A 12,991-nucleotide genomic window follows, 5' to 3' on the forward strand; every position below is an offset into this window, starting at 1 on the left:
TTCTGAGTTCGAGGCCAGCCTGGTCTACAAAGTGAGTTCTAGGACAGCCAGAGCTATACAGAGAAACCCTGTCTCAAAAAAAAAAAAAAAAAAAAAAAAGGAGAAAGTTATTATAAGTCAAAAATGTGTTTGACACACCTACCCCACGTGCATCATTGCTTTCTGACACAGCACACCAGTGTGTTGTACCAGGCATGGAGCCCTTGTGCTCACAGACAAGCAATAGGGAAACCCGGGATGTTAAACACAGTGTTGTTCCTTCAAAGGTAGGGGTGTCTAACCCGATATCAACCCAGAAGGCGGGGGCTGATGTGGTTAATAGCCTGGTGACCTTTGTGCTGTGTAGCCCAGACCACACTTGGTTTCCCACCATAAGCTTGTTTTTCTCAGCCAATCTTTAGAACCCATTTTTTGTTTCTTTCTTTCTTTTGTTTTATGACAGATTTTTTTTTTCTTTCTATGTAGCCTTGGCTATCCTGGAACTCACCCTGTAGACCAGGCTAGCCTTGAACTCAGAAATTCACTGCTCCTGCCTCCCAAATGCTGGACTAAAGGCATGCACTACCACCCAGCTCGCTCAGAACCCATCTCTATGAAAGATGTCTCATGTCCTCTAGAGTTCCTATGTAGTCACCCCCAATCTTTACTTAGCGTACTTTATGCTTTATTGTGCACACAGGACTAAGTTTCCACCAAACTGTGCTGTGCTTAAATATGGCTGAAATAAACTACTCAGGGTCAGACTCTCAAAGTTTGCACCAACACTGGCTACTTAGTGGTGCTGAACTAAACTGCCTTCTTGTCACCTGTGGATTTTTATTCTGCTGGTCGTGGTGGTAGCAGAGACACCTCCCGCCCCCACATGCCACACCAACCTTCTCGCCTCCTACAGTGGGCCACTTGCTTTCCTTTGTGCTTGCATGTAGAGTAGAAGGCAAGGCTCTACGACACCAACCAAACTGCAAGAGGGTTTTGCAGTGTGTCAATAGTGTGGGGAAAAAATACAAATTAAAACTCCAGAAGTCCTCTTTCTATACTGAATGTATTTCTCTTTTGTACCATAGTTAAGTTTAAAAAAAAAAAAATCTTGAGTCCAGATCCTGAGTCCTTGGACCTGATGAGATGGCTCAATGGGTTGGAGATGCTTGTGGCTAAGGCCTATGACCTTAGTTAAAACCCTAGGACCCACCCAGTAGAAGGAAAGGACTGACCCCTACAAGTTGGCTTCTGACATGTGCCATGACTCACACACCCAATAAATACGTGTGAAAAAACTCCTTATTTCAACCACTCTAAGCCACTGATGACCTATGCAGAAAGTACCAGCTCACCTGTCCTCAGAGCTGACTGTGAAAGGGAAGGGAGAGCTTTGTTCTGGGGTTGATCCTGGCTACCAGCGCCAGCACCAGCACCAGCACCAGCTATTACCTCCATGGAAATGGCAGTCCCATCACCCAGGTGCATCTAGCATGGTAGAATTGTTTGTTGGCAAGGAGCATTCAATTTTTGCTGCAGAACAGCACTGCAGAACTGCCTAATGTTCTTTCATCTTATCAATATGTACAAAAGTTTAGTTGGTTCTTGTGTGCATTGTGCAGCATTATAATAAAGCAGACACTGAGGAACCCACAATTCAACTCGAGGCCTGGGATGTTCTGCCACCTCCTTTCCTGATGCCACTCAAGTGTTTCCCTGGGCTCTGTGCATGCTAACTCTCTTTCCACCTTGTACTAGCTGGTTTTGTGTCAACTAGACATGGGTTGGAGTTATCACAGAGAAAGGCGCTTCAGTTGGGGAAATGCTTCCATGAGATCCAGCTGTGGTGTATTTTCTCAATTAGTGATCAAGGGGAAAGGCCCCTTGTGGGTGGTGCCATCCCTGGGCTGGTAGTCCTGGGTTCTATAAGAAAGCAAGCTGAGCAAGCCAGGGGAAGCAAGCCAGTAAGGAACATCCCTCCATGGCCTCTGCATCAGCGCCTGCTTCCTGACCTGCTTGAGTTCTAGTCCTGACTTCCTGTGGTGATACACAGCAGTGTGGGAAGTGTAAGCTGAATAAACCCTTTCTTCCTCAACTTGCTTCTTGGTTATGATTTTTGTGCAGGAATGAAAACCCTGACTAAGACACACCTCCCTTAGACTTTGACCATGGAGTTGTCTCATGCATGCTGCTATGTCACTGTCCGGCCATTCATGGCATCCCAGCCAGGGTCTGTTGGCTCAGAACAATGCATCTGGAACCTTTTCCACCCTGTTGGGCCTAACAAGAGCAGGAATTCGACATCACACACTCATTTTTCTCCCTAGCTCTGTCTCTGCCTCCCCAGGGGGCCCCAGGAAAGCTCTTCTTTTCTATATTAGAACAACACACTAGCTCTTGTTCCCTCCTGACCTACTTGGTTGTTGAAGGATGCACTAGATACTGGCTTTAGGCATGATGAAGTGTTTTCTTAACACCACTTATGTCTGACATAACTCAGTAGTTAGAATAAGTGTTGACTATCCCCTCAATCCTGGGGAAGGGAACTATGTCACCAGTCAGCATTCCCTGTGTGTACATGTGAACCCTTCCCTGGTGCCTGGTTTTGGAGCAGATTCAAGATTTGTGTGGCCTCTGTTCTTTCAGGTATTGTATAATATCGCTCTGATGCATGCCAAGAAAGAGGAATGGAAGAAAGCAGAAGAGCAGTTGGCATTGGCGACCAACATGAAGTCCGAGCCCAGGCATTCCAAGATCGACAAGGCCATGGAGAGCATCTGGGTGTGTGTGGTAGGGGATGGGTTTCCTTGGAGCCCACTTGTTTCCCAGGACACCATGATGGGGAGCATTTTCTTCGCTGGTTCTGGCCAACAAATGCTCTTTCAACATCTTCCATCCTGTATTCGAGCTAAGAAGCCACACCCTAGAGAATGGAACAGTACAGCCCCTGAATCTCTTCTAGTAGAGCCCTGGGTAATATGTGCGGCTTCTGGGGGATGTGCAGCCTCCAAACACGGTGAAGACAGAGGCTGTTTGCTTGCCTGAAGTCCTGGCTGTCCAGCACAGTGCCAGATTCAATGTGGTTCCCACAAAAATGTTCCAGTTCTACCAAGGAATTGTGAAGATGATTACTCATAGTTTGATTCCATTTGGAAGCAAGAGTGGTTTTTTTTTTTCTTTATTTGGAGATGTTTCATTTAAAATTATGTGACTATGTGTGAGAATGGGCATATGTGGGTAGGTGGCCGTAGCATCCAGAAGGGTGACAGATCCTCTGGAGCTGGAGTTATAGGTAGTAACAGTTGTAAGCTGTCTGATGTGGAGGCCGAGAACCAAACTCTAGTCCTCTGGAAGAACAGAAAGTGCTCTAAACTTCGGAGTCACCTTCCAGTCCCCCAAAGTTAATTTTAAATAAGCTGTATTTAAACACCAAGAAGAGGGCTCATGGTTTTGTATGCCTGTGTACATGAATAATACTTGTTCCCAAGAGAGTACTGTCGGAGCCCTTGCTTGGCTCTTGAGTGTGCCCTCTATGCTGGGACAGAAATCCAAGACACCACACAGAATGGAAAAGAGTCAGTGCTCTAGAAAAAGAGAGTGCTGGGTAAATAATACCAATATAAGGTGAGGTTAAAGCCAACCGCTTCCAGTAGGCAAACAAGAGCGTTGAAAATAGTCTGTATTTTTTTTGGGGGGGGGAGTGTCTCCTGGATACTCCTGTCTGATGGCTCATGGGGAAGTATCCCACACTTGGCACTGAGTTTCTGGGATGAGCATCATGCTCTGTGCAGGGTAGCTCCAACAAGACCACACTGCTTCAGGCAGCACACACACTGGTCACAGGACATGGAGAAATCATGTTGGTACTGAGCAAGAAGCTTCCTCCATGCCGGCTAGCTCTGATGGTACTAGAAGATTCTATGCAGGTGGCTGGGAGAAAAGTCTTACTCAGCTGTGAGCCTGGTGAACTGAAGTGAAGATTGGGGTTGTCAGATCTGTCCAGGGGTGCAATAGTGGCATGAGTGCTCCGGGGTAACCAACTGCTTCATGATTGGATTTAAGGCCCGCTGCATAGGAGGAAACACATGCAGGTACTGCAGAACTGAGCATGGACCCATCACTGGGGAGCTCACAGGCCCCAAAGGTGAACCTACTACTATCACTTGGCTAAAAGGGCACAGTATCAACTGCCCTCTAAACTTGTATCTCTGTACCTGTAGTTTGCCACAGCCTCTGTCCTCATCAGACAAGTTTTTTTGTGCAGTGAAGCAGTGGATGGTGGTTAACACAGAAACCTACAAGGGCAGAGAATCAATGGCCGAGTAGTGCTCTGATGCAAACGGGACATCTGTGTCACATCCTATCACCAAGGCTCAGGGCCATGGCAGATGAGGGGGACAGAAAAATTGTAAGAGCCAGAGGTCATGGTGGACCGGAATAAAACACTATCTTTTAGACATGGCAGGACCTCTGCACATAACTCGCAGCATCTGTGGTTGCCTGTAGAGGATCAAGCCAGCCAACCTTCTAGCTTGGAGCAGAAAGGGGTTCATGAGCCATCCCTAACTGAAGAGCTATGGACAGTTGGTGGCTTCTAGGGGAAGGAGAGCCAGTCTTTTTAAAGGGGTGTGGCTCCTGATAGGTCAACCATACTCCAGTGGATAGTCACATACAGAAGACTGTAAATAACACAAAGTGGAGTTAAGGTGTTATTTAAAATAAAAAAGGGGGGCTGGTGAGATGGCTCAGTGGGTAAGAGCACCCGACTGCTCTTCCGAAGGTCCAGAGTTCAAATCCCAGCAACCACATGGTGGCTCACAACCATCCGTAATGAGATCTGATGCCCTCTTCTGGTGTGTCTGAAGACAGCAACAGTGTACTTACATATAATAAATAAATAAATAAATAAATAAATCTTTAAAAAAAAAAAAAGAAAAAAAATTTAAAAAAAAAAATAAAAAAAATAAAATAAAAAAGGTTGGCACACACCTTTAGTTCCAGCACTCCAGAGGCAGTGACAGACAGATCTCTGTGAACTGCAGGCCAGTCCGGTCTACATCATGAGCTCTAAACCAGCTAAGGCTACACATTAAGACTCTGTTTCAAATAGACAAACAAAGGACACGACATTATAAAGATTAAGGAGGTGAGAGTGGATCTGGTAGGAGTTAAGAGGAGGAGTTAGCTAAATATGATCAAAATGCATTGAAATTCTCTAAGAATTAGCCCAACCATTCCTGCCTAGCCCTCTCAAATGACAAGCCACTATGGTTGGAAAGGACTCTTCTTTTGATATGTTTTCCAGTGGTCCTTTTGATGAGGAAAGCAGGAATGGCTTTCTCACTCCCATTCTCCGACAAGGAGACACAGTCCTGAGAGATACAAAGATGTTTTAGCCAACCAATCACACATTCCACAATGGCTGAACCACCAAGGTTGTCCTAGCACACTCTATGATGATGCTCACGTGAGCTTACCTAACAACGTCTGGCTCAGAATGAACCCAGTACTGCCTAATAACCTGTGACTGACCATTCTCTTCCAGAAGCAGAAGCTGTTCGAGCCCGTGGTGATCCCTGTGGGTCGGCTGTTCCGTCCAAATGAGAGGCAGGTGGCTCAGCTGGCCAAAAAGGACTATCTGGGCAAGGCTACGGTAGGTGGGCCGTCCATCTTCCCACTTCTCCTGTGCCCTGGATTGCATGGGGCCTGGTGGGAGGGCTTCGAGAAGACACGCCCCCCAGAAGACACGCCCCCTCTCCCTGCCTTGTGGCATTCAGGGATGGCAGCGAGGATCTTGCTGACAGTAAGGAATGAACACTTCCAGTTTCTTCTCTCCAGTTTCTTCCATAACCCTGACCATCTCTCACTCCTGAGGTTCCTACTGGGATGCTGTGTCTTGGGACAGAGGCGAAGGAAAAAGGACATAGCGGGGGCTCACTGAGAGTCGGGAGAGGGCCAGCAGGAGATGCCCTTGGCTCAATGCCCCTGCAATATACTGCTGAGGATTCTGGGGAATCCCTCCCATTTTCTCAGCCCTATGAACAGAAACCTTCTTTAGCTACATTTCTTCTGAACACAGGGCTTAAGTTCTTTCAGACCTGACTTGAGGTGAGGCCGTAGGACCTTATCCGATCTGCATTTGGCTTTGACAGTTTGGACATGTGAGTTGCCCAATCTGGGTAAGCTGGACCTGGCAGAATCACAGAGACTAATAGAAATACCCCACAATGAGACATCAATTCATGAATGGATATATGCAGTGTGATATGCCCATATGGGCTGCTTTCCCACAAGAAGGATAAAGTACTAATGCATGCTACAATACCTATAGACATGTATGTCAGCCAGAAGAAATACAGATGCCATGGCCAAGGGCTAGAGATAGCTCAGTTGTTAAAAGTACTGGCTGTGTAGACATGAGGACTGGATTCCAGATCCCTAGGGCCTGTGCAATTGCCAGGTAGCCATGGCAACTCCAGAGTCAGAAGGTGGAGACAGGGGATCCTCAAGCAAGCAAGACTACCCATCGTAGTTAGCTCGGCGTTTGATTGAGAGACCCTGCTTCACTGAATTAGGCAGAAAAGCATCTGAGGATGATACTTAGGTCAACCTGCAACCTCTACGTGCATGGTCAGACACACAGAAATGTGCCCCCAGGCATAACACACACACACACATACACACACGCACGCACACGCGCACTACAGACACATGCACACATACCATGAAAAACAGGAAAAAAGGCACATGCTATATAATTCTATTTCTATAAAGTCTTTACAAACTTGTGTTGCCAGGTTAGGAGAGGAGACTGTAGTCTTCTTAGTAGCTCCAACATTTTCTTTTGTGGGGTGATTAAAATGTCTTGGCACCAGATAACATTTAGCATTGCAAAGTATTGTGGGTATATGAAATACCACAGAAATTTTCACTTAAAATGGTCAATTTGATGATTTGATGTTGTATGAATGCCAGCAATTTTTCAAATTGTTTGTTTATTTAACTAAAAGAGAGGGTGAGAGTTCTAACCCAGAAGATGTGCCTGACCCCCATCTCCCTCCAGAAGCTACCCGAGTGACAACGGCTTCTGTGGTTTGAGGAAAGAGGAGGTCTTCCAGAAAGACACAGCACCGGGCAAACAGAGCCTGGCAGCAGCACACTCACCCTCTTGTCTGTTTCAGGTTGTAGCATCTGTGGTTCACCAAGACAACTTTTCTGGCTTCGCTCCTCTGCAGCCGCAGGTGAGACTGGCTCTCTCTGGGAAGTAGACCCCGAGAAGAGGAGCTGGTCTGACAACCTGATCACAAGGGTCCAGCCGCCTCTCAGCATAGCTGAGCCTCTGACCCCTACTCTCAGTCCCAGTTTACACGGCTGGCTGGGAGCCGGCCCTGTCAGTTCTGTCTCCCGTCCTCTGCTGGTGGTCCTTAGAGATCCGCTGATCACTTCATGGGACCTTGCACAGCCTCTGCACTGAGGAAGTTTTGTAATGAGCCTCTCCATGGGTGCAGGCCTGTGAGTTGCAAGGGATAGGATGCCAGGGCTTGGAGCCTGGGGGCTTTGACTTTCTTGGCACTGTCCATTTGCTCCTGTACAAGAGATTCCTTTGGGCTGCCAGCCCAAGCTTGGCTCAGAGAGGTGGTCCCTGATGGCATGTGGCAGTCGGTTCAGAGACAGAGACAAAGCTTGTAACAGGAAGACAGTGAAGTAGATAAAGGAGACTTCAAGCTTGGTTGCATAACAGGGTGACAGGGTGACGGGTAAGAAGAGGGATCAGCACTAGCAAAGGAAAGGACCTTGGACCTCATCACCTTCTTGCCATCTGCATATATACAGTCTCTGGGGTAGCACTGATCCTCACCCCAAATATGGGGCAAGACGATTGCCGCCTTGACTGTAATATGACCTGTGCTTGGGCTGTGGGGACAGGATGAGCACAGGGGCAGAAAGAGGGCCAGCGTCTAGATCCCTTGTCTCCTTTTGGCATTAAAGTTGGAGAAAGGCTGGCTGTGGTCCCAGGCTCAGCCCAGCTAGAGGACAAGGAAGGAAAGTCCCAGATGACAGACTCTATGGCATTCAGTGCAGAACAGGGAATATACATTAAAGAGAGACTCTTTTTTTTTAAAAAAAAAATTATTTATTTATTTATTTAATGTAAGTATGCTGTAGCTGTCTTTAGACACTCCAGGAGATGGCATCAGGTTTCGTTACGGATGGTTGTGAGCCACCATGTGGTTGCTGGGATTTGAACTCAGGACCTTTGGAAGAGCAGTCGGCGCTCTTAACCGCTGAGCCATCTCACCAGCTCGAGAGACTCTTGTCTAGCCAGTGGATGCTGAGTTGATTTTAAATATCCAGAAATGTCACATATTGTGGCAAACATTAATTGTAGACCAGCACTTTTGGAAAATACTGGGGAAGGGTCTAGTTGAGGCTCGGGGTCAATAAAACCTTCTCCAGACACCTGCTCTGGAGCATGCAGCAGCTTCACTGGCGAGGGTCAGGCCCAGGTGGGTGGCAGGCTTTCGGTTTCCCGAATTGTGCCCTTGCCCCAGAGACCACCCAGAAAAGAAGTCTTTGTTTTTGAATCTGGAGCAGTATTCCAAAGTACCATTAACAGTTTGTTTTCTCTCCCTCTCCCCACTCTTTCTCTTGTCATCCTCCCCTTCTTCATTTTTCCTGAATGTTCCACAGTCAGCAGAGCCTCCTCCCAGACCCAAAACCCCCGAAATCTTCAGGTAAGTTAGGTTTAGGTCTGCATGCGGAATACCCTCACTCTACGTCTGACCTGACGGCTGTAAGGATGTAAAGGATGGTAGGCTTCTCCTGTCTAAGGTTAGACCCAAATGATGCGATTGAGCTGAGGAGACCACTTGCAGCAACCTGGTGTCCCAGTGGGCGTGGCCACCTTACAATGGGAGGTCATTGCTGTAAAGCCCAGGTCAGAGGTTAGAGGTCAGTTTTGTACTGACTACAGTGCACCCCCACCCCCCCTCCCGCTCACTGGAAGCTCTCTAGATTTCATAAGCTATCACAGAGTCTCCTTCCTGTGTGGACGCTGTCACTCACCATTGACATGCGTTTTTCTAAAGAAGGGGAAAGACTCAAGAAAAGGAAGTCACTCAGTAAACCCGAGAAGCAGAGTGGCCTAATCTCAGCTAAAAAATCCTTCTAGCCAGGCGTGGTGGCACATGCCTTTAATTCCAGCACTCAGGAGGCAGAGGCAGGCAGATTTCTGAGTTTGAGGCCAGCCTGGTCTACAGAGTGAGTTCCAGGACAGCCAGGGCTATACAGAAAAACCCTGTCTCGAAAAACCAAAAAAGAAAAAAGAAGAAAAACAAACAAAATCCTTCTAAGGAACAAAGCAAGCCTTCTTCCCCCCTCCAATAAAGGGGGTCAGGAAAAGTGTGTGTGTGTGTGGGGGGGGGTGGCTACAGGTGATCCCAAAGAGAAGGGCTTGAAGGAGCTCATGCCCCAATTCTCTAAACTGAAGAGGCTGCATCCCCCACAACGTCAGGCAGGGCTGAGCAGAACGAACATCCCCATCCCATGCATGGGTAGTTTCGCAGGCAGCTTCCCTCACACACTGAGGCAACATGGACAGAGACTCTCCAGGAGTGAAGAAGTAATGGGACCTTGAGGGGTCAATGAAGGGGAAAGGACATGGCTAACATAAAGCAAAGTGCTGCAGTTTCTCCACTGTGCCTTCCATTGCCTGGCTCTCCATCCCCTTCCCACAAGGCTGTCTGCGGTGGTCTCTCCCCTGGTGTTCACTGCCTTCCACCTATGTTACTCCCCTGCTCATACTTCCTGTCTTTAGAAGGCAAGACCTGAGAACTGACTCCCTCCTTAGGGGAGAAAGGAGGATAAGAGTTGAGGCCAGCCTCAGGTACATGGTGGGGGGCGGTTATAGGCCAGCTAGAGCCAAATATCCATCCCCCTCCCCCGCCTTGTCTGAAAAACAAGCAAAGAAACAACTCTAAGAAGTTTTAAATTGCTTTCCATTCTGAGCAGCGTGAAACAATCCCACCCGCCTGGGATCCTCAGGGATATATAGCCTCACTGTGTGCCATCTGCCATCTGTCCACTCAGTAGCCGTATGTCCACACAGGATCGGCTGTCAGGCCAGGAGAAGGAAGGTTAAAGAAAGGGAGGAACAGGGTGATGGGACACCTGTGACATGAAAGTGGAAGGAGTGTGTGTGTGTGTGTGTGTGTGTGTGTGTGTAAGTAAAAGGTCCCGGGGCAGGGGGAGTAGGGTTTGAGAGAAAGAGAGGGAGGAAAGATCAACAAAATCAAATTTCATTTGAAAAAAAAAATGCCAGCATGAAATCTAATACTGTGTATGTTAGTTAAAGCAAAGCAAACAAAACCAAAACCCTGGTCATGAGACGCTCAGAAGGGGGAGGAGCTGTCTGTGCAAGCCTGGTGACTGACTGCACTAGAGCCTCAAACTCACATCTAGGTGGAAGGAGAGAAATGACAGCGCAGAACTGTCCCCTAACCTCCGCTTGTGCACTGCAGCAATATGCCCCCAGACATGATAACTAAAGCTTTGAAAAATAGAAATGAAGCAAGTTCAATAAAATAAAGTAAAGATATTATCTTTTGGGAAGGATTGGCACAGTGCCATGGTGCTTATTCAAGTACCCTCTGTGTTCATTAACAATGGACCCAAAACGCAAGGGTAGTACCTGCAATTTGTTTACGCCAAAGCTATAAAGTTGTCTTGTAGGTTCAAAACTGAAAGTTGACTTAACAGGTCAATGAGCAAGGTACAGAGGCTCACGTTTCTTTTTTCTTTTCTTTTTAATAATTATTTATTTTTTGTATGTGAGTACATTGTAGCTGTCTTCAGACACACATCAGATTCCATTACAGATGGTTGTGAGTCACCATGTGCTTGCTGGGAATTGAACTCAGGACCTCTGGAAGAGCAGTCAATACTCTTAACCACTGAGCCATCTCTCCAGCCTGGAGGTTCACATTTCTTTTTTTCTTTTTCACCCGAGACAGGGTTTCTCTGTGTAGCCCTGGCTGTTCTGGAACTCTCTCTGTAGACCAGGTTGGCCTCGANCTCAGAAATCTGCCTGCCTCTGCTTCTGCCTCCCGAGTGCTGGGATTAAAGGCATGTGCCACCACCGCCCAGCGGAGGCTCACATTTCTGATCCCCACCTTTGAGAGGCAGAGACAGGAGGATTGCTGAAAGTACAGGCCAGCAAGTGCTAAGGGAAAGGAATTCTGGACCTGCTGCCACACCACAGGCTACAAGAGTTACAATGTAACTCTTGGGTTCTTGGATCCCATCGTGGTGTTCCCTGGAAGAAGGGGAACTCCTGAGTGTGACAGAGCACACTCACATGCTGTTCTTGCCTCGTCTTCTTGGGGTCCTGGGTGGCAGCACCCCACACTGGTCTTGTAGGCAGTAAGATGTGGAGTTAGAGTGAGTGCCAAGCTAAGTCTCTGGCCTCAAGTGCTTCCCCAGTAAGGGGATATGGTCCAAGTTGAATGGTGGGCTCAGTCTTCTGTGTACCCCTCAGGGCTCTGGAAGGTGAGGCACACCGTGTATTGTTTGGCTTTGTGCCAGAGACGCCAGAAGAGCTACAGGTCATGCCCGGGAACATCGTCTTTGTCTTGAAGAAGGGCAGTGATAACTGGGCCACAGTCATGTTCAATGGACAGGTATGTGGGGGTGGTGGTTCGGGGCTCCGGGGAGATGCTAAGGGCATAGAGACAGTATCTGCTGCATCATTTGCAGAACTCCTAACGGTCATCATCTGTGTGCTGTTTCTACCCATGGCTGCAGGCTGTTCTATGTTCTGGTTCTGGGTACTAATGGGTCTTTGTTTTCCCTTCTGGATGCTGGAATGTGACACTGCAGAAGGGGCTTGTCCCCTGCAACTACCTGGAGCCAGTTGAGCTTCGGATTCACCCTCAGTCGCAGCCCCAGGTACTGTTGTGCTGAGGCCTAGCCTGTCTCTCTCACCCTTCACACAACTCTCTAGAGTTGAAAGGGATGTCATAGAAGGAAGACTCAACAGTTCTGGGCCACTCAAGCTGGTATCAGATGCCCAGAGCTGAGCCTGTGTCGAGTGGAGGCAACAGTTATTCTACTGGACTGGCCCACCTCTGTTAGTCCTCCTGGTCAGGGAGACATAGGCAGCAAAGCTTAAAGGTTTAGGGCTAGGTATTCCCAAGCCCGTCTCTTCACCAGGGAGAAGAGTCAGCTTGTTTGGTTGGTACAGTGCCACTGAGAAGGAAAGTAAGGGTTGGGGATGTAGCTCCAATGGGAGAGCACTCGCATAGCATGAAGCCCTGGGCTCAATCCTCAGTGCGGAACAAATCAGCCGGGAAGCCATATGCTCCTAACATATGGGATGTGGAGGCAGGAGGATCAGAAGTCTGTCATCCTTAGCTACATGGCACTCTGATGACAGACAGCCTATAGTCTCTCTTCACACTGACGAACAGCGTGTGCTGAGTCATAGAATTGAGGTGCTTTGAAGTTGAAAATGTCCTGCCAAAGGGAAATGGAATTTTCCCTTTCTCAGTACACCCTGCAGCTGAGACAGAAGCGTGCCGTGTCACCTGACGCTGGTGGGTTTTCAACATGGCCGGAAAGATGGCAAAGGGTTTTGTATGTGGGCATTAGGGTTCTTGTTGCTCCTGAGAGTTAGTCTCCTTTCCTGTGTCATAGCGTTCCACTTTAGGAAGCCATTTGCATCTAGCTTCTTTCCAAGGAAACCCTCTCGTGCTTTTGTCTGACCTTTTTGTTTCCTCTTGTCACCTCCAGGAAGATACCTCTCCGGAATCTGATATTCCACCACCTCCTAATTCTAGTCCCCCAGGAAGACTCCAGTTGTCACCAGGTTGGTGGCCCTGGGGAAGGAGCTCTCTCTCTCTCTCAGATGCTTCATGAAAACAGACAGCTGTTTTCAGAGCCATTTAGGAAAATCTCGTTTCTTTGCATACCATGCACCTTGCTTTACCTAGCATGCTCCTTGTTTTACCCAGCATGC

The 12,991-nt window shown here is 48.0% G+C and overlaps 1 protein-coding gene across 1 annotated transcript in view; it reads left to right on the top strand.

The window, feature by feature from the left end:
• Ncf2 (neutrophil cytosolic factor 2) overlaps positions 1 to 12,991 on the top strand; it is a 38,273-nt gene that overhangs the window by 18,787 nt on the left and 6,495 nt on the right. Inside the window, exons 5-11 of the mRNA XM_021165728.1 lie at positions 2,623 to 2,757; positions 5,522 to 5,629; positions 7,158 to 7,217; positions 8,668 to 8,711; positions 11,513 to 11,654; positions 11,854 to 11,922; positions 12,766 to 12,841. Coding sequence (XP_021021387.1) covers positions 2,623 to 2,757; positions 5,522 to 5,629; positions 7,158 to 7,217; positions 8,668 to 8,711; positions 11,513 to 11,654; positions 11,854 to 11,922; positions 12,766 to 12,841 — 634 coding nt within the window. The remainder of the gene's footprint in view (positions 1 to 2,622; positions 2,758 to 5,521; positions 5,630 to 7,157; positions 7,218 to 8,667; positions 8,712 to 11,512; positions 11,655 to 11,853; positions 11,923 to 12,765; positions 12,842 to 12,991) is intronic.

Source organism: Mus caroli, chromosome 1 (genome assembly GCF_900094665.2).
Source record: "Mus caroli chromosome 1, CAROLI_EIJ_v1.1, whole genome shotgun sequence".
Taxonomy (NCBI): Eukaryota; Metazoa; Chordata; class Mammalia; order Rodentia; family Muridae; genus Mus; species Mus caroli.